The sequence below is a fragment of the Aedes aegypti genome, chromosome 2 (assembly GCF_002204515.2).
Source record: "Aedes aegypti strain LVP_AGWG chromosome 2, AaegL5.0 Primary Assembly, whole genome shotgun sequence".
Taxonomy (NCBI): domain Eukaryota; kingdom Metazoa; phylum Arthropoda; class Insecta; order Diptera; family Culicidae; genus Aedes; species Aedes aegypti.
The window spans coordinates 404,294,838-404,316,416 of NC_035108.1; the positions used below are offsets into that span (position 1 = coordinate 404,294,838).

The 21,579-nt window shown below is 35.5% G+C and overlaps 1 protein-coding gene across 2 annotated transcripts in view; it reads left to right on the forward strand.

Moving 5' to 3' along the window:
- The window catches only part of LOC5573254 (alpha-tocopherol transfer protein-like), an 80,637-nt gene that overhangs the window by 49,412 nt on the left and 9,646 nt on the right, over nucleotides 1-21,579 (forward strand). Inside the window, exon 1 of one of the 2 annotated variants that reach the window (XM_021847230.1) lies at nucleotides 11,869-12,060. The exons of the other annotated variant lie outside the window; for it this stretch is intronic. Within the exon in view, the coding sequence (XP_021702922.1) occupies nucleotides 12,049-12,060 (12 nt within the window). The 5' untranslated portion in view covers nucleotides 11,869-12,048. Of the gene's footprint in view, nucleotides 1-11,868; nucleotides 12,061-21,579 lie in introns of those variants that run through there. 2 annotated transcript variants of the gene reach the window in all.

Genomic DNA, 21,579 nt, shown 5'->3' on the forward strand with positions numbered 1-21,579 from the left:
TTGGCCATTGAACCAAAATTCAAAGCACCGATATGTTTTTTATTTCGACTTTGATTTGATTGCAGTAGACTAGAGAACATTTTTGAGTAGAAAGAAAAATTCGAGATTGCATTCATTTTGATAAAAACACCCAAAGAATTCTAATTTTTTACTTCTTTGACTAGAATTCAAATTTCAAAGCGATCACATGTAGTTTTTCTCTGATAAAAATAGATTATACGTGTCCAGTGAACATGTTTGAGCAAAAATAAAAATTTCGGATTACACTCAAAACTTCTTTTACTAAAAACCCTAAATTTTTATCCCGTTTGCCTGAAAAACAATGTTCAAAGCAATGGCATATAGTTTTTGTGGCATTATTTTATTTGTCGAAATCTAGTGAATATGTTTGGGCAGAAATAGTTATTTTTGGATACACTCAAAATTGCTTTCAAGTAAAAACCACGGGAATACCTATTTAAGGTGATTATAGAACGAAGCCACATCTCTAAATTTCAAGAGCACAAGACGTGAGAACCAAACAGCGTTCCGCGTTGAAAATTTATCCCATTGGTTACACCCAGTAAGCAAGTAATTTGATTGATTTTCAACGCAAACTGTTATCAGATTCTCCAGTCTTGTGCAATTGAAAATTCAAAATTTGGCTTCGTTTTATAATCACCTTAGTCAATACTATTTGCCTAAATATTGGATTTCAAAACGATGATATGTAGTTTCTCTAAATAAATTTCACTGCGCAGAAATAGTGCGTATGTTTGAGTAGAGCGTTAAATGCTGGATTACTTTCAAAACTAATTTTTACTTAAATTACACAAACAATAGGTTTTGGACACTAACCACTTGGCTATAATTGTTAATTGACCTGCAAGAGGTTAAACAATATAAGTTTTCATAGTTGTTTAGGTAGATAAAATAAATTATAGGTGTAATGAAACATTTTTGTTTCTGCTCTAACATATTTAAAAGTCTTTTACATTCAAATTTATGTAAAAATATGTAAAATAATTACATTCAAATTTATGTAAAATAAAATTTATGTAAATAAATTAATAAAAAAAATAAAAATCCTGTCATCGCATTTAATTAGGATATGTAGGCAAATAGGTTATAAAAAATGGAATGTGAATAAAATTTTTCGCAGCTTTGTCGTCATCAAACAATACAAGCAAACACATACTAAGAACCGGACATGTTCTGTATGACATTGGGCGCAATGCCCTTCACACACTGTGAATGATTCGTTGTTGACATTGATAGGGAGAGAGCATTTCTCACAGATCTTTGCCATTGCGATCAGATGGAAAATGGTCGAAGCAATAGAAAAACGATGCGCGCGCCTCTGGTTGTGAGATTTATAACATAGCGAATTTGAAATGATCGTTAAATGAGTGGTCGATGGAAATTTCTTTAGTGTTACGTCTGTTTGTCTGTTTTTAAAGTATGTGTTCATTTTAAATAGTGTTTGGATCCATAGCTGTAGCTTCTCTAAGTGGATATATTCATTATAAAAGTTAGGATTTGATTTTCTTTGAATTTTTTTCTTTTTAACGTGAATGCAAAAATAGGGGATTTTGAATTTGAATTCGTTTTTACAGGCAAATTGGTTTAAGAACTAGGGGCTCTTGTGATTTTTTTTAATCACAAAGAAGTTTTCAGACCAGAGTTCCTTTTTCTGTTCAAACAAAGACACTGTTCTTGTACAGTAAAATTTATGTCGAAAAACTACTTGTCGTCGCTTTGACACATGTTTCAAAGGTACACAATTGAAACAAGTAATAAATTACTATTTCTGCCCAAACGCATTCACTTAAAGGTTAAAAAACTAAGATATCTTGATGTTTTGAACAAGAAAGTTTATAATAAAATACAAAAATTATCTAGATCAGTTACACACTTAGATTTTTTCACGAGCTCGGCTGTGCGAATCTCGGTTTTCCAATTTTAACCGAGACTCTGCTAACAAATTGTCTGGTTGCTTAGCAACGAAGCACGATTTGCTGATATTCGGCTTTTATTTCATGAGATCTCAGGAAATTTGTTTGCTGATTAGGGTTTATTCACAAATTTCATAACGCTAAAAACGGTCATTTTTGACACCCACCCACCCCCTCGTAACGCATTTTGTATGAATATTTTTCGAACCTTGTATGAACTGTAACATCACGAGGACACCCACCCACCCCCTTCAGCGTTATGAAATTTGTGAATGGGCCCTTAGTCGGCTGTGCGGATCTAGGTTTAAATTAGTCGAGAATTCGGCATTCTAAATTAAGTGTGTATAAGTAATCTAGATCAAAACATAGAGCAACTTATTTGAAAATACTTTGTCGAGGATATCAAACCTCTTGCATACATATCCAAAGCACTAGAGGATTAGCTGTTGAAATCAGAGCCCTACCCAAAGTTGCCTCGTTAGGGATGCTCGAAATATTTGTTTTAAAATTTTGTTATTCACGATTATTTGTATCTGATAAACTTAAAATAGTAACTTTTCCGGTGAGATTCGACGCGGTTTTCATGCAGTTTCAGTTAACAAAAAAAATGTATTGGTTTGATTACTTTAGAGAAAATTTAAACACCCCTAGGAAAAGTTTCTTCTATTCGTACAACACTTGAGGATATGGACATAATTTCTAAAATCGTCCGAGCCATCGCTGAGATATAGCCAATAATCCATATAGATGTTTTTGATCACGGGGCTCCTAGTGTTGATGACCAGTATCAACACAGATTGAATAAAAGGAAGGATTTTTGACAAAAAAGTTATCGCTATTTCTTTTTAAAATTTTTGATGCTGCTGGTAAATGGTTTAATGGAGTTCCGTTATGTGTTCGAGATAGTGTCACAGAGTTGTTTTGCACCATTTTTTCACAAATTCTGCAAAAACTCTTCTAGTTTAAGGATCCAAGTTGATATTGATCATTGGTGATCTATTTTTGAAGATATTCCGATGTTCTTTGGGGGACCAACAATATCCATATAAAATGTGTTTGGCGGCCATTATTTTTTTTTCTCAATTTATCCAAAAAGTAAAATATAGACAGAACAATGCCAAGTAATGAGAAGTTACTCTGAAAAAATCATACAATTCGGTTGAGTATTCTTGGAGACATATGAAAATTACGATATGATGTTTTTTAAAGTTTTCAAGATCTTTATTTGGCCAGCGTGGTACAAGAAACCTGAAAGCTCATTACTCAAAGACGGCTGCACCAAATTTCTTTATTTTTTCACTACATAATCTTGTTCATGTATTGTTCCGAAAAGTTCTATAATTGAGGATTTTTCAAACCATATGTCTAGAATGGGTTCTTTAAATTCGTTTAAGTATACTTTTTGGAATTCCTCTCCGCTTTCATTGAACCGTTGCGCTGCGTGGTAACGAAGTATTTCGTAGATTGCATACCTAAATTGTCATGTTATTGACTTATCACTCTTATTTCAATTAATTATGAACAACTATTTTGGATGAAATAGCTGTTCAAAGTCAGATTGAGAAGACATGACAATTTCCATTGCCGGCCACGCAATTCTTCTCTGTTATGAGGAAAGGGACCTACTTAAAAGGGGGCCAGCGACTCACTAACGTCCTCATACACCTCAAGGTGTTGGATAATAGGGAAGGAAATGGTCTAGGATTGACTATAAGCGAGTGATACGACCGGTAAACGTTGCTAAGAAATTTAATGTCACTCCATGCGCGTGGCTTCCAGGGATGGGGCACAGGTATTTCCACCTTGTGTCCTAGCTAAAGAGCTTTGGTTTAACCGTCATTGCTCGCTCTCTGAAACGAGATAACGAATTGATCCCACCCTCTGAAATAGCCCTAGTTTCCTTGTAAATAAGTACTTTAATTGGAACAAACTCACCAAATCCAAGCTAAGCAAATGATTCCGTTCGTCACGCAATTGGTCATCGCCAAAAGTAGCGCACTGATGCTGCGTATGAAAAACGATGTTATATAAAAGGTTTTTCCACATGTGTTGTACGAAATGTTGCCGTCGAATATAAGTGCAATTTACACAATGATTTCTTTGGACGGAAATAGCAAAACTGGACAGTGGATTCTGGATTGAAATAATCACTCCTACATCTACGATCATAGAAGAAGCGGTTTCCACTAGGGTAAAAGTATCGGTTTTGGCCACTTTAAGAAAGAATGTCAATAAAAATTATATGGGAAGCCATATTTATACCACAAATATGTCAAATGCAAGCTTTCAATCCATATTACGTATGTAAAATATCGAAACTGAGCTAAATTTATTTTTTCGCTCTGAAAAACTGATTGGTCAATATAGGCCGCCAGAACCAGTTTTGGCCAGAGAATTAACTTCGGTTCCTAAATTGGTCAATCACATTGATTTTTTACGAGAGTGCCCAAATTAGGAGAAGCATTGCCAAATTAGAAGTATGGGAGTTAAAATAATAAGGAAAATGAATTGTTTTTCTTATGTTTTGAATCAATTTGGACGAATAAACGAATGTAGCTCGATCATAAGAACGTGATCTACTGAACACAAAAGGTTTCAAGCTGATTGACTATGTAAAACGGTTTATAATTCACTATGGCTATAACTGGCGTATAGCCAAAACCGGTGCACAGTGGCCGCACTCCATACAAATGCTGGCCAAAAGTGAAATTCTCACTCAAAACGTGTGAAAATGCTAATTATTTGACAAAACATGATTTTTAGTGGTAATTTCATAGAAATAGTCGTTGATACAGAAAATCGATATTTCCGGTACATTTGACAGAATTAGTTTAAAATAGCATATTTTTTAATTCAATCAATGAAATCCGTATCCAGATCAAAATCAAATGAAACGTCATTATTTGGATGCCAATTTGGAGTTAAATATCGTGGGCAAACTCAAGGTGGTATCTAAGTCTATTCAGGAGGTATGGTAAAAAATGCGATATTTATAACAAGTATGATGGTCTAATGGTCTGATTCGCAGTGTAACTAATAATATTTTTTTCTTACCTCGGCGCAAAAAAGCGCAAGTGCCACACATTGAGGGGTTAATGACTATTTTAGAGCGTTTCCTAGATATCTTGCACCACCTTTGAAAAATGCCTCATTTTGAAGGAGCTCTATGTTATACACTTCTTGACATTCTCAAATGGTAAACATGTCAAATAAGGTTCGAAACATCTTCAAAACGAAGCCTAAGATATATTCTTTCGAATGAGAACGGTTGAGAAAAATTTGGTCATGGTTTAGTACAGAAACTGCAATTTCTATAGAACTTGGAATTTGAAAAATTCAAAAGGGTCAATTTCAGCTGACATTTCTCCAGGTCACATGCTGTGAAAAATCGAAATATACACCGATTGATCTGAAACTTTGGGGAATTGTTATTCAATAATGAAGAAATCAAGAAAAACATTTCGAGAAGAAATTTGCAAACTTCATTTTTTGATTTTTGGTCAGCTATGGGCCACTGTGTGGTGTTTCTACCCTATTAAAAATGTATTCTTTCAAACAGAGAATTTTACTATCATATGTTATATCAATATAACTGCTGTAATTTCTCATCTGAATCACACTTATCACAAACGAAAGAAAAACTACGGGTGGCGTAGCACCGGCCGAATCACCAGCGGGATTGCGTGAAATCCATCCAGAACGCGAAAAAAACGTGACAGGCAGTTGAAAACACATTCGCGGAGCTGCGCTGTCTACATGCGTTTTCCTCTCCGATTTCATTGACAACCGGTCGAAGAAATCCCGTATCAGTTGTCAAAATTACCAATGAATTTCTTAAAATAATTTATTTCCGAAATTTGTTGAGAATCTTTATATGTTTGATAAGTTTTAGATTTTCAACAACTATCCTAATAATAGTATTAAAAAAAATCATGCATACATTTATGTAAGCGTTCCTTTAGCAATTGATCGTAGAATTTTTTCATAGGGTTCGCATGAAACGATTATATGCAAGTATTGATGTAATCAAGTGATTGCTTCCTATCATATAGTAACATGAAGTGATTATCAACTACCCTTACAAATTCTTTGGATGGTGCATTGAATAATCGTCTAGAATAATACAGCGTAAGAAAAGTAACATTGTCTTTGGACACGCTCGAGTATCAGACTATACTATGGAATTGATCACGGCTGATAAAAATGGCTGGGTGTACGATCAAACTCAAGAATACTTGCTCAATGTAGTAATTTGCATAAATTATCTACTTTTCAAGCTGAAATCGAAAGTACCTAACATAGGCAAATATCTAACGATATGTTAATTCACGCTTGTCATTGAAATATAAATACTGACCAGCGCCAATTATGCGGTACGTGAACCGGCGATACCCGAGCAAAGAATACCGTTAATCTATCAGTTTTGTTTTCGTTTTCCACTTCAATGGCTCCAATCGGTGAACCTGTGCCTGAGGGTGGTCGGTGGTACAATATTTCCAATGTTGTATGCATCCAACTGGCGGCAGTGAAGCATCCACCGCGCAATGCGTCCATCGCAGCAGAAACAGAAGCATAAACAGTGCTGACTGCGTCTCAAAAACTGCACCGGTCACCATCTTCAACAGAAGCACTGTTTTTTTGTAATGCCTTAAACGGTTTTCCTAGTGGGTACCTGCACGCGTATAATCGAATTGCAAGCGTGTTGGAACTTTGGGGCGCGCCAAAGTTGGGAGTCTACTCAAGGACCTTCCGGTGGCCCTCTGCCGTAAACGTGTAATTCTCGTTGCGCAGGTTTTACCACTGATGTGGTGCGTCTTTTTCCGGACATGGGTTGAAACTTGACATTTTACCAGAAGAACTGGCGAGTTTGGAGATGCAAAATAAAACAAGAAGTGAAAGGCTTCGTGAGGTGATTGTATGCATGGTCCGTTAAAATGAATAAGATCCAATTGCAATGGTCCATGAAGGCATTGACCCAAATCCGGTAGGGGTTACATAGCTCTTTTTTGTGAAATAAAAATTCCAAACTGATTGAGGTATGCCTTTCATTCAAAAAATTGAAAACACTTGTGATCTTGTCAAAACAAACAGCCGAGGTAGATAGTAATGAGCCGGTGGGGGTAAACAGCGCAGAGCTTGCAACAATGATTCAACATTTGAGTCTCCAAAATGTTCAAACAAATAGAAGCAGGCAAACGTTGTAAACAGTGTGTGTATTTACATACAAAACATGCGCCGTAATAAGCGTTTACATTATGACACACATAATGATCGTTGGATCCGACAGCTCTGCATTGGAATACGAGCGCGATGGCAACACATTTTGTTCAGAGAGTGTAGATTTGGTATTTGACCACTCGTTCTGGATTAACTTATTTTGTTCAGGATTGCATCCTGAGAAAATTGAGAGTAGGGGGGCTGGGGGCAAGAAGGACACCTTAAGATATATGGTCTTATCCACTGGTGTACTAAACTGACTCGGTCGAAGAATTTTGACACTAGAGCGGGTCCAGATCACGTGGGGATCATACGGGAGCGTGCCCCGCTCAAGTGTCACAATTCTCAGACCGAGTGATTTTAGTACATCGGTGGATTAGACTATAGGTTCAAATCATGGTTGTTCTAAATAATGTTATCGATAGATTTCAAAAATATAAGAAACACATGATGATTTGAGATTTTTGAAAATGTCCCTTCTTATGAGGTTTTTAAACGAGGCTCGGGGCAAGAGTGCCACTCGTATGGGGCAAGAAGACCTCAGAGCAAAATGCCGCAAATTTTGTATATTATTATATCCCCGCCTAAACGATAAATTCTATAGTAAGTAAAGATAAAAACTGAGGGATAAAATTTGACTTATAGTTAAAAAGTAATTTCACGAAATTAATTTTGTTCTCATCTTATTTGACTGTAACAATAATAGTAAAAATTTTCAGAAACATTTTAAGTGTCCAAGATGGTTTATTTTGATTTTATTTAGTAGGAAACATGATTTAATGCAATATTAAAAAAGAAAAAAAAAGTTTATTTGATGTTATATGAGAAAATTGCGGTGTCCCTCTTGCCTCATAAGACATACTGTTTTTATAGATGTAAAACTTAATGTCAAAAGGGCTTTTTCGAAAAAAAAATTCCTCACAGCTATATTAAACAATTGAAAATCATCAAAAATCAATATTAATTGGGAGTCAAACCTTGTTTTCCAGTCTTACATTCTTATAATATTTCGCATTTTTCGCGTTGGTGAGTTAAAGACATTTTTCTATTTTTTTGTACTAAACATTTTTAACTGTAATATTTACACAACCCTCAATTAGTACTCAATTTATTCTTATCCTGCGTTTAACATCAAAAAACTGATTTGAACTACGTGAAATTAGAGGTGGCACTTTTGCCCCGGGTGTCGCTCTTGCCCCATGCCCCCCTATCTCTCACTTATCGCTCTCTATAATAATCATGATTAGCAACCCATGATAAGTATTTGTTTATCATCTGGCGCTAAAGCTTTGATTGAATCTGGGAAAGCAGTGCATGATAAAACCAGAGCTGGGAAAAGTTCTGAAATTCACACTACAGTAGGCAAGCGAGGCAAGCGTAGCAAATCACATTCAGCGGAGAGAGTGAAACTCACGCGTATCGCTGCTGTAGGCAAAATGAGTTGAAAAAAGCAAAACACCCGTTGCTAAGGGCAACTCAAAACTACTGTAGGAAAATGTTCTATTGCAATTGTAGAGATTACCGTGCTGCATCAATACCCGGACGCTTAAGCAGGGACCTATGTTCAAACTCGATTTTAAATAGATTATCTCTAGAATTACACAATATTCTGTGTTGCAACATATAGATTCATATCTTATATAAGTAACAATAATGAGTTTTTGATTGAAAATTAAGATTTTATCATTTAAATAGGTAAATCAATAATTCTTGTCTTGTCCTTAAATCCGGACACCTGGAACAAGCCTTGTCTTGAAATCCGGACACTTGTGAATCAAAATCCGGACAGCTGTATAATTTCATGAAATATTTTTGTAAAATACGTGATAAGTGTTCCTTTATCCAATTAAACTCCACCTTGCTATGTTATTGATGTACTCATTTACTCTACGTTGCTCAAAAATATATGAAATATAAGTAAATTTGTGTTTTTATTACCTCAATTGAAGTCATAGAATTCCTGTGGACGCTTGTGTTTAGAACTGCGGTTTCACATAAATAATACAGGTGTTTAAAACGGAGTGAGGGGTCACATAACACTTCAACTAGATCTTCTGCAAGTTTTCTCTTCAAAATACTATCAAAATTTTCGTTCACATATGCCAATTTCAGCAATATTTTATCTCGTCCGGATTTCGAGCCACTCGTCTTCAAACCCGGACAGTCAATTTAAACACTTAAATAATAGCATTTTACCCAAATTTATAGTTTCATGTCACTGTATTGTTAATTAATAATTCCGTTCGCACTTATGTTGAAAACACCTTTGAAAAACTTGAAATCAATCATAATATTATCAACCCGAACTGGATGGAGCTTCCATCGACGCGTAACCGAGAAAAACTTGCACTGGGAAGAAATTGTGTCTGACTGGAGCAAATTTTCTGTTTTTGTTTTTATCAATCATTTGGCAATGATTACTAGATCACAAGTTTTAGTAAAATGATAAACAATATTAAAGGTAAAATTGATGCATAAAATTAAAAATATTAACATATATTTTTTCCTTTATTTAATCAATGTTATCAGAGTGTCCGGATATTGATACCGTCCGGATTTTGATTCACCACGGTACTTTCCGTTCTACGGTTGAACAGAAAGCTACCGCAGCTGTCACATTACTGATTTTCTCAAAGCATCATCGATCGGTTGCGATAATACCTTGGAAACCACGCTGATGACTGTTGTTTTCAGCTGTTTTTCAAAGCTTTGGACTCTACAAGCATACTTTGATTAGTTGGTTTCGTTCAATGATAAAATGATTTTCAAGTCTGCGGTAGAACTTTGACAGCTGCGGTAGAACTTGGCGGCTACCGCAGAACAGAAATTTTTCAAACAAACCGTAATATTTGCCGCTGAATTTCCCGCATTTACTTGAAGGCTGACACTACTGATTTAAGAAATTCATGTACCGAACATAGGCTACTTGATGAGATTCACAATTTTGAACTACTGTATTAGAAGAGCCACGTGATTTTCGCAAAAACTCAAGCCTACTACCATTACCATTCCCAGAATTGGACAAAACACATCTAAACAAACTCCAAACCTGGGGACTTTATTGTTATCGGATAATGCGGATTTGTTTATCATGCCAGTAAAATAGCACCCTCAATGGTATATAAGCGAGAGAAATGGGTTTTATCAACGCTCTCTCTTTAGGGATCTCGTTCGCTGCTGGTTTTTATCAAACTTGCTACAACTTACGAAATATTGCCGATCATGGATCGATACAGATGGGATGTTTTTCTTCGATTGTTTTTAATGAAAACGAATTCTGCAGTATTTGGCACTTATCGTAACAAGAGACGCCACGATTGCAACTCTAACCAAACGATGCTTCAGGCATTAAATCTGCCGTGTTGAAGTATCCTCAAGATAAAAATAAGAATAAGCTATGTCAACGTCCTACCCGCAATGATAACAGGTTTCACTCAATTCAGCTAGTGCACACAAATAATTGCCTGTGCCTTTCGCTGTGTTTACGCAAGTGGGTAGAAAACCGGACTGTAGCCATGTTTTACGTGCAACGCGCAATGCCCGTGGATCCCGAATCAAATTGCGTTGTCCTATCGCTTACAACTTGTGTGGTGAGGGAAGATGCAGTTCGCTCCCAAGGTTGTTCTGGGATGCTCGAGGAATTCCATATGTTTTGGGGTAGGTACGGATTCTTGAGCACGTAGACACGGAACGGACTCCGAAACTGGGTCACACTCTCACAGCAGCAGCAGCAACACTTCACCTCCCGAAAAAAGTTGCAATATGTATGGCCGAATATGCGCCGATGGTTGTTTGTACAGAGACACCAATTGAACGAAGGAGAGTATGTTGATGCCGTGAATGTTCGATTGCTTACTGAGCCTCTCGCTGCATGATCAGACTCAGCGGATGCACAGTGGCGCTTGGTCGGACCAGTTCTTAAAATTGCCTGTTAACTTTTTATGTAGATTTCTGTACTACGATGTTTCTCCAAAATTTTAGGTTGATCGATAACAAATATCGACTTTTGACGCCATCATAAGTGTGGTCGAGTCAGCAAAATGTGATTGCTTCAAATTTACAAATTCAAAATCGATAAATCAATCTCATTAAGCGTGGTGTATAAGAAAATCCACGTGCTCGGCTGAGATTCGAACTCAGAACTCTTGGCATAGTGGCTCGGTAGTTTAGTTGTTAAAGCGCTCGTCTAGCATACAAGAGTCCTGGGTTCGACTCCTAGCCGACCACAGTTTTTTTTTTCGTAATTTCACCCATAATTAATCCATCTTTACCACGCGCGGTAGAAAGGGTTAAGATTACTTCGAGCATAAAATAAAGTTGGTAAATTGTCGTTTTCATTCGGTTGAGGCATTTGACGAGGTTTTGTCCTATCTTTGTATAAAAACGCGCCACTTTGGAACAGCGCATTTCTGTGCTGAAATTCAGAGTTGGTACTGGAAGAGTTTCATGTATGTGCGTTAGACCGGTCCATAATCTTCTCCACACACAGTATGATGCACTTTCATCGATCAGCATCACCAATCGCTCAGCACCGGTCTGAATAAATCGCATATGAATCGCACATACCTGGGTACATATCTTGGAGTATTGACGGTCGACGATGGAGCGATGGCAATGCGCTTCTTTTGCACACTGATGCCAATGGACAATTATTATTATTGGTCTGGAGCGCGAGAGACCCCAACCAAGCCGAGTGATCTTGGGGCACCTCCGCAGCAGTCACTGATTGTACTTGAAACGGTTAACACAGCACCATCGGTTGGTCGGTCGGCCGGCGCGCGTTGTAATTTTTTATTTTTCGCAGTGTTTCGATTAATAGGCGACACGAGGACGCCGACACAGTGAACGCACGCGGGAACGATTGTTGACAATTTCAGTGAAATTTCCATCCGTTACGATGTTTAAAATGGTAAATATTAAGTTGATAGTACAAAAGATATAATGAAATGTTCACACTTTTTTTGGGGCTCAGAACTCAGAGATTATTGGCAAGAGATGGTGTAATTGATTGTAATAGAACTTTGAGTGCCTCATCATATTATCATCTAAAAAGCCATATAGAATTAATTTGACATTGAAAGATCAACAAAACGTAAACAGCGAAGTGGTTGGTAGATTCTCGTTGAAATCAGCATTCTATCTATAAGTTATGCGTAAACATATCGTGTTTCCCATAATATGCACGAGAGACACAATGTCCTTCTTACAATTGAATTTATTTCATTTCTTCGTATTCACCAACTTTGAGTGTTTTTTTCTTGTCATATTGATCTTTATCGATTCCGTGATTTCTAATCGTTGCTTCCAGCATTCGCAGGAATCTAAAAATACATACTTCGTGAACAAAAGTGCAACTTGATTTCATGATAAGTGATATCAGGCGTGAACGGTACCCTATGGACAAAACGGATTTCAGATGTTACTTAACAATACTAGTGTCCCACAGTGTTGGAGATTCCAAACGATATTTTTAGGAGAACTAACCCAACTGATTTTAAAATGTCCGCTTTGTTCAGGGTATACATATCACGATGTTTCCATAACGGTTTCACTAAAACATGCTTCGTTTCTTGCGATGTGATCAAACTGTCTTATTACGATACATTGAACTAAACGTAGAGCTCTTGACCATTGATGACAAGCTTGTAAATTCCACAAACCAATTTACAGTGGCCGCTGCTTCAGTGGCTAGAGTTATGGGGGCCCGGTGCGGAAGTTGATTTGGGGGCCTTTTAAATAGAGGTTTAAAATATGCCTTTTCTTATCGAACTCACCCGTTTTTTCGAAAACGGTTAACATTTGGAAGAAAATTTTGTGATTGATAGGACAAAAAATATTCCACAGGTAAAAATTCACCCATACGAGGGCCAGGATCTACGCCAGGAAATAGATTTTGATGCTTCGTCTTGTGGAATCAAAAAAAAAAAAAAAATAAACGATTAATTCAGAAATTTCTGTATGATTGTTTTTTAAAGGATTTCTAAAGGTGACTTTCAATATGTTGTACGGTATTTAGTCATTCCTAATTGAACTCTTTGAGGACTCACGAATGTAGGAAAATATCTGACAAAATTACTGAACAAGTTCCTAAAATTTTATAATTCGCAAATCACTGAAAAGTTCTTTGTTTTTGGTGGAGATCTAGGAGGCAATCAAGATAAAATGTTTGATTTTATCATTGATGTTATTTGACGAGTATTTCTAAGTGAAACTCATAGAAGTATCCTTCACGATGATTTTGGTATAAACATTGAAAAAAAAAAAACCATGTAGAGATTAAACCTGAAGTAAAAATGTTTGCATGTAGCTCTTTCGAAATTCCTTAAATTCTTGGATTTTTTGAGAAAGAAATTTTAAAAGAAATCTTGCAAGAATATTTCGAAGAATACTTGAAAAAAAAAACTGGTATAATCGCTAAGGAGTTTCTGAGGAAATTACTGCTTTTATCACTTGAAGAACTCCTTGCACTAATGAACGAATCCTAGAAGGGCTCCCTAGAAAAAGAATGAAGGTCGAATCCAAAAGGATTTGCTAGAAAAATGAATTTGTTGTTAATAATGATACTCACGATATTCGGTTAGAATTTATGCTGAAATTCCTCGTTTTTCTTTCAATGAAATCCTGGAGGATTCTCTGGATACGTATAATATTTGTTTTTTTTTTTTGGTAAAATCCATGGCATAATTGAATATAAATTACCAGGAGACATGAATTATTTAAGATCAAAATAAACTTGGGTGATATTTGGTAAGTATTTTTGGATGAAAAATAATACCTAAAGGAATTTTAATTTACATTGAGTTCAGTGAAATCTGTCGAGGAATCATCAAAATACTTCCTAAAATAATTTCAACAAATCATTGGTATAGCTAACCTGTAGTTATCTCTAAAGGATTGATTTTGAGATAATAATGAGTATTTGTATCAAAACTTTTTACTTTCATGTAATCACGTTCTTCGAAAATTAAAAAAAAAAATTAGATGGGAATTAAATAAGATTTATTATTCTGTTTAGCCGTACAAGGTTATAAACATTTTCAAATTTAAACAAACCTATGCAATACCAAGGACAGCTTAAAACATAAAGAGCGTAACATTACTTATTTTTTGTCACTGTTCAAAAGAAAAAAGGAATGTTTTGTAAAATTAACCTTTATTGTATTTATTTGTCTGTAACCAAGTTGGTATATTAAATACAATTCACCTCTTCGGGTCTCTCAAATGGTCTAGGAGATAAAAGAAACATAATATTTGCTTCATCGTAAATAGCCCAGGTAACCAATGAGCACTTGAAGCAGCATTATATATGCCTATACAACAGTGCATTTAGTGTTCATTGACCGTATAGCTGCATGACGTGCTATCTCAAAGCAAGTTTTGGCGAAATAACGGGCTGCTTTAGTGCTATACCTTCAGGAACGTTTCATGTTTCTGTCAAAAAAGCGTAACGCCTCCGAGAAGGCGAAACAAAACATTTGTCCTTCCTCCCTCTCTTGCTTCTCGCCGTTGCCGTTGGATTTTTTTTGGATACTTTTCACTGTTCTGCTGCATGTTTTTTGCTGATTGGGGCTCAAACTGATGATCCGGTGGTTGCTGATTGAAGTGCCTCGCGCTGCAGTGTACGCATGATATAGTGATTTTGTGCATTAATTAAGATGCGTTCTGTTCATTCATTTAGCTTCAAGCAGATTATGAAAACCTTCGGTATTCGATATGTGAGGTTGGGATCATTGAATGCCAATGGGGGAATAAGTTCCAAATATTAAAACCAGAGAAAAATTGGTTCAGTGAAATCAGGTCCGTCCCACTCGGACTCAGATTTGGTACCACTTCTAGTACTGCATTTGGTCCCTCGGTAGTGCAAAAGGTACCCAACTTTGACAGATCGCAGTACACTTTTCACGGCATTCTAGATTACCCTGTGAGCCATAAAATTTTGGGCAACTGCAGGAGACATGGAGGTCTTTAATTTGTCTTTGGTGAAATCATATTCAATCCCTAAGGCCCATCCAGCTAGCGACATATTTCGTTGTGACACCAGCCAGCATACAGTTCTCAATAAAATAGGAAATCACGCTGACTAATTGCTGCCGTGAAGCATTCTTTGCTTTTAAAATGACCAAACATAGGTACGGGTGTAAGCGAGACAAAATACAATGTCAAACATGTAACATACAACCTGTGCTACTCTATCATTGCATTTGAACAGCAACAAAATAGCATTTCCATTGCTGAATGCTGAAAATACCATTTGCAGTTGAAATGCCTATTAACAACTTAAAGATTTTAAATTGCAAAGTTTATGCTAATTTAAGGCAGCTAAGCAACCAAACTGCTTGAATAGAACAGCAAGCGGATCAAATGCTGTAAGTAGTCTATTACGCAGCTTATTGCAATGCTTATTGGTTACCTGGGTAGCCGTGAAATACGGAGGCACATCATCAGTGGAAGTCGGGCCTACTATGGCCTCCACAAGAAGCTGCGGTCAAAATATATTCACACCCGTAACACATACACCTGTACAAAACGCTCATAAGGCTGGAAGTCCTCTACGGGCATGAAACGTGGACGATGCTCGAGGTCCACTTGGAGTCTTCGAACGTCGCACAATGGTCGGGCTCCATATAAAGGGGCGGCAAAACCACCAAAAACTTTTTTTTTAAGATTTTTATGGATTTTATCATTTTAAAATATACCTCATGTATTATATTATTATGATTCTTAATTGAAATAGTACTAAAATTTAAATTTCTTTGACTTTTATAACGTCAAATTGGATGAATTTCAGAAATTGAAAAATGTACCAATAAAATAAAGTACAAAATTCATATTTAAGGAATGCAATATTTCCCCAAAATAACGCACTATCTTAAAGCTTATGGTTCAACACTTCTATCAAGCATGAGGATGGAAAAACAATATTTTGTTGAAGTATTAATACTAATCAATATTACACTTTAGTAATTTTCATGATTTTGAACATGAGAAACAACTCTTGTCGCGTCATGTCACCGCCATTTCGAGTATTGCACATCAAAAAACATCCTTATATCTTACAAAAAACGTTTCAATTTTTTGCAGAAATTTGCTGATTTTCAAGTTAGAGCTATTCGAATAATTCAATATTTTCATACATTTTGACGATATTTTTCATACAAAGTTGATTTAAATATATTTAACCACTCTTGATACATTTTTTTTATCAAATTCGGTAAAATACAAACAAAATTTGTGCTTTCATCCAAATTTGATTACTTTTCTAGAAATAAAAATTGTTTTAAAAAAAGTTACGTAATATGTGAAAAACCCCTTTTAAAACAATAAAAACGCCAAATAACATATCCAGATTGCATATTTCATCGATCAAGGCGATAAAACTAGTTTTAAACTAGCCAAATTTCGTATTTTTCCGACCATTGTGCGTCGGGTGCTTAGGACGATCTTTGGCGTTGTGCAGGAAAACGGTGTGTGGCGGCGAAGGATGAACGATGAGCTCGCCCAACTCTACGGTGAACCCAGTATCCAGAAGGTGGCCGAAGCTGGAAGGATGCGATGGGCAAGGCATGTTGCAAGAATGCCGGACAGCAACAACTTAGCTTAGAACTTTTCATGGCAGTTCCCATGAAAAGCTTTCCATTTTTGGCAAATCTATTTTTTGACAAACATTTGGACATACGATGTATTGCACGATGACTAATCTGTCTTGTACCCACCTAAAACAAATGTTCGAACACATCATGACCATGAAGACGCGTTCCGAGTGCCGCCACAAAGCAGCGAATTAGGCTATAATAAATCACGACCGATGCGCGGCAGTTAAACTCAACGTGGAACCACGCATAAAAAAACACGAAAGAAAGCCTACTCAAAAACTACGCCATCGGTAAAACAATTTGCGCTCTATCTGTACTTATTGCTGGAGGTACGCGCCGACGTTCGATATTTGATGCATAGACTTCTGTCACAGACAAAAACAGGGCCGGATTTACGAATGTGGGGCCTGTTTTCCGATAAACTTTTTCATGTAATAGAAAGTAATTTTTAACATATTTAAGTGGCTAAAATATTAACGTCCCATAAAAAAATATAAAATTTCCATAAAAAATGCAAAATTTGCCAGTAAAGAAACAAGGGTAAAATCAACAGAAAAGTTAAAAATTTCCATAAAAAAATAAAGAAGTGCATAGAAAAAACAAAATTTTCCATAAATAAAAAAATTTTGAGCAATAAATAGATTCAAAAGTGCAGTAGAATCGACAATAATCTCACTAAAAAATACCGAATTTTCCATTTAAAAACCTCAAAATGTCCCTATTTTCTTCACAAAAAGCAAGAAATAATTATAAATTTTCCACAATAAAAGCCAAAATTTGCAATAAATAAATAATAATTCGCCCACAATAAATCAAAAATTTCCATTCAAAAAATCAAAGATAGCAATAGCAGTAAATGCAAAGTTGCAATAAACAAACCCAACTGAGCAATTCAAAATGACAATCAATACATGAAAATGTTGTAGAAAATTCCAATATTTAAGTAAAACTTTCCATAAAAATAACGTAATTTTCCAATAATGAGTAATAATGTGTGTAATGGATTTCATAAATTTTCAGTCAAACTGAAGCATTGTTTTCACAATTGGAGCTAATTAGTCGTCGTTTGTAGATGTAGTAATTGCATTTTAGAGTTCGATAATTAATTACGTAAGAATTTAGGGGAGAGGAGAGCAGGGAGATTGGCCGGGTTTGAAAAAAAATTGTATTAAAAAACATTTTTTTTGTGATTTTTCGAAACCTCGCCTCCCCTCCATGTATGATTTTTTGTATGAAACATTATTTTTTTCTATATGCCAAGAAATATTTTTTCAAACCCGGCCAATCTCCCCGCTCTCCCCTCCCCTAAATTCTTACGTAATTAATTATCGAACTCTCAAATGCAATTTCTACATCTACATACATATGTACGACGACTAACTAGCTCCAATTGTGAAAATAATGCTTCAGTTTGACTGAAAATTTATGAAATCCATTATACACATTATTACTCATTATTGGAAAATTACGTTATTTTTATGGAAAGTTTTACTTGAATATTGAAATTTTCTACAACACTTTCATGTATTGATTGTCATTTTGAATTGCTCAGTTGGGTTTGTTTATTGCAACTTTGCATTTACTGCTATTGCTATCTTTGATTTTTTTAATGGATATTTTGGATTTATTGTGGGCGAATTATTATTTATTTATTGCAAATTTTGGCTTTTTTTGTGGATAATATATAATTATTTCTTGCTTTCTGTGAAGAAAATAGGGACATTTTGAGGTTTTTAAATGGAAAATTCGATATTTTTTAGTGAGATTATTGTCGATTCTACTGCACTTTTAAATCTATTTATTGCTCAAAATTTTTTTATTTATGGAAAATTTTGTTTTTTCTATGCACTTCTTTATTTTTTTATGGAAATTTATAACTTTTCTGTTGATTTTACCCTTGTTTCTTTACTGGCAAAATTTGCATTTTTTAAGGAAATTTTTTATTTTTTTATGGAACGATTAATTGTCTGCCATATTTAAGTCCTATAATTGATTTAAAGAAATCATTTGAAAGTGTTTGCACATAAAAAGAGTGTCTTTGTTACAGTTACAAAAGTAAGTTAGGAAGCTTCTTTGTTGTAATGATAATTACACTCTAATTTTTTATCCAACTCTTTGAGTTTTTCTCAATACTTCTGAAAGACGTAGACACATCTGAGTCCCATTCATGAAAATTTGAATATTTTTTTTCCGTATTTTGCTTCTAGCTTTTTTGTGTAAATATTGCCTATTGTTTCGAATCGCTTAGATCATTTCCGAATTGTTGTAATCATCTCAAATCTTTGAAAGAAATTTTGATTTTGTTCAAAAAAGTTGGTACAGTTGCGCCTTGTGAAGGCCCCAAAATGTGTTCGCCCCGTAGGCACGGCCCTGGACACAAAGGCAATCGCAAACTCCATGCGCGCTTTTGCAATAAACACTTTATTAGACGCCAATCAGCCAAAAACTTTTGTGCCACGACCGGCCTTTGGATGTGACTAGGTATGGCATATGGCGGTCGCTAGAGTGTCCATCCCGGGACATCCCGGGACAAAAAATCCCGGGATTTGGCATATTTCGGGATTTCCCGTTTCCCGGGATATTAGTGTCGACATCCCGGGAATCCCGGGATTCCCGAAAAGTACGTAGAATTTGATGAAAAACACTAAATTTCAACGCAAAACAATGACATTTTTTCTCATTGTCAACCCTTATTTGACAAATTTACCAAGTAAGAAATACATATTTCTTATTTGTCTAGTTGTAAAGTTTTAATGCTTTTCTCTTCAATATAAACCGTTTTAACAAACGAAGGCTAAGAAAGCAAGTTTGAAAGTACCGTAGTCGGGGGTAACATTAGGCCTAGGGGGTTACATTTGGCCAAAGCATAAACTGAAATATCTTAGCCAGTATTGAGAATACTTGAAACTAAGCGGGTAAATCATACAGTGCCAGGCCAACTCAGGACACAAGAGACTCCGGCAATCCCAGGGTCGGCTAGCTACTAAGTAATCACCGTTTGGTTACATACTAGTATAAACTTTCTATTCAATATTGCTTGAAGTTATCTACAGCCACCATAAAAAATAGATTCCTGGCGCTAGTAATATATTTTTAATAAATCATTGAAATAGTTTGAAAACAAAGCCTTTTTAAATTGTCGCTTTCAAGGTTTCTTAGAAAATTTCACTTTGAGGCGGATGAAAACTATTTTCAAATCTCACATTCATGTCGATCATGTAAATTGTTATAGAAAACTTAAAAGGATGACGATTTTTTTTGATTCGTTCTTATTGTGTATCAATTTTAGTTTGTTTGGCCTAATGTCACCCCTTCGAAGTGATGAGATTGAGCCAATTTTCATACGTTTCCCATCCAAAGGAAGCAAACGAATTTCAATTTATTGTTCAGCATTTGCAAATTGCATATTGCGAAAGTTGTTAAAAAATGAATTGAGACTTACGCATTTAACCAATAATTTTCAGTAATTAACTTTTAGTATGATATTCCACAATACCTTCAATGATCTTTGATCGTTTCTTTTGTTCTATAGTTTTAATGAGTTTTAAATGTCTGAAGCAAATTGCTTTAATATTATGAATTATTTTTTTACCATGCTTCTATTCATAAGTGTTAAAGAAATTTGTAGAAACCCCTACCAAAACCCTAATTAGTCAAGCTAAATTTTGTTTTTTTGTTTAGTTGCTTAATCAGAATAAGAAAGTTTTATATGAAATGTGAATTGTTATAATTAAAGTTACATTATCTTTTTATTTCATTGAAAAACATCCGAAATACTAGTTTATTGAAAATTTTAGAAATCCCGGGATCCCGGGATTTCCCGGGATAAGCTTGGATTTTTGTCCCGAATCCCGGGACGAGCGAAATGGCCGGGAAATGGACACTCTAGCGGTCGCCCAAGGTGAGGCCACTATTGACTGCACTTGAAGTGCCCCGTACCTTTCAGACAGAGATATACTTAAACTGTATACGCACGTCATGCAGTTCGCTGAAGCACTCGGGTCCATCTGAACATTAATAATGATCGATTTTTTATTTTGGGTAACCGTTATTATGTGCCGTGAGCTTCTTTCATGATCGTGAAGATATGTCGATGCTAAATTGTTTGTGCGTTTGGTAGGCATTCACCTTTTGAATAGCACTTTCGGCCATGGGTTTCAACCTATATGATTTTCAGGCAGCATATTTTAATTACGGAATGTTAAAATTATGAACTTTTGACGCTCCTGGCGTTTTTTTTTGTTTTTTTAATTTTGAATAGCACAGTGGAACATTTTTTTTTTGTCTCAAACACCAAAGAACTGATATTTTGGATTATTTTCAAAAATGTTATAGCATATATAGTTTTTGAGATCTTGGCTGTTGAATGGGCATTATTTAATATTTTCAATCAAGTTCACCAGCTTGTATAGCGATTTGTTTGCTTAGTTTACAATCGAATTTAAACTTCATGTGCTGAAAAATATTTATCAACAAAGTTGTCATCAAAATGATCTCAAATTTTGGGAGAACACTCAGAATTTCACCTAGAATTGAATCGAATCACATGAGCGTTGTGGATTAATCCACGATAAACGATATTTGAACCATCCTAATATACAGTGACGGACAAAACTTTCAGACCACGTCACTAGAAAGATTCATATTTGGAGAATTCATGTATTTTTAGCATATTGCTCTGGCAATTTTGCGTTTATAAATTCGTTTCACTGGTTAATTTTACGAATAACGCATTTGCAAAAAATAAACGAAAAAAAGAATTAGCAGGAGCTTGAATGAATGTGCAACAACAGAACACTGCGGGAAAAATAGTGCTCTACCGAAATATAAATAAT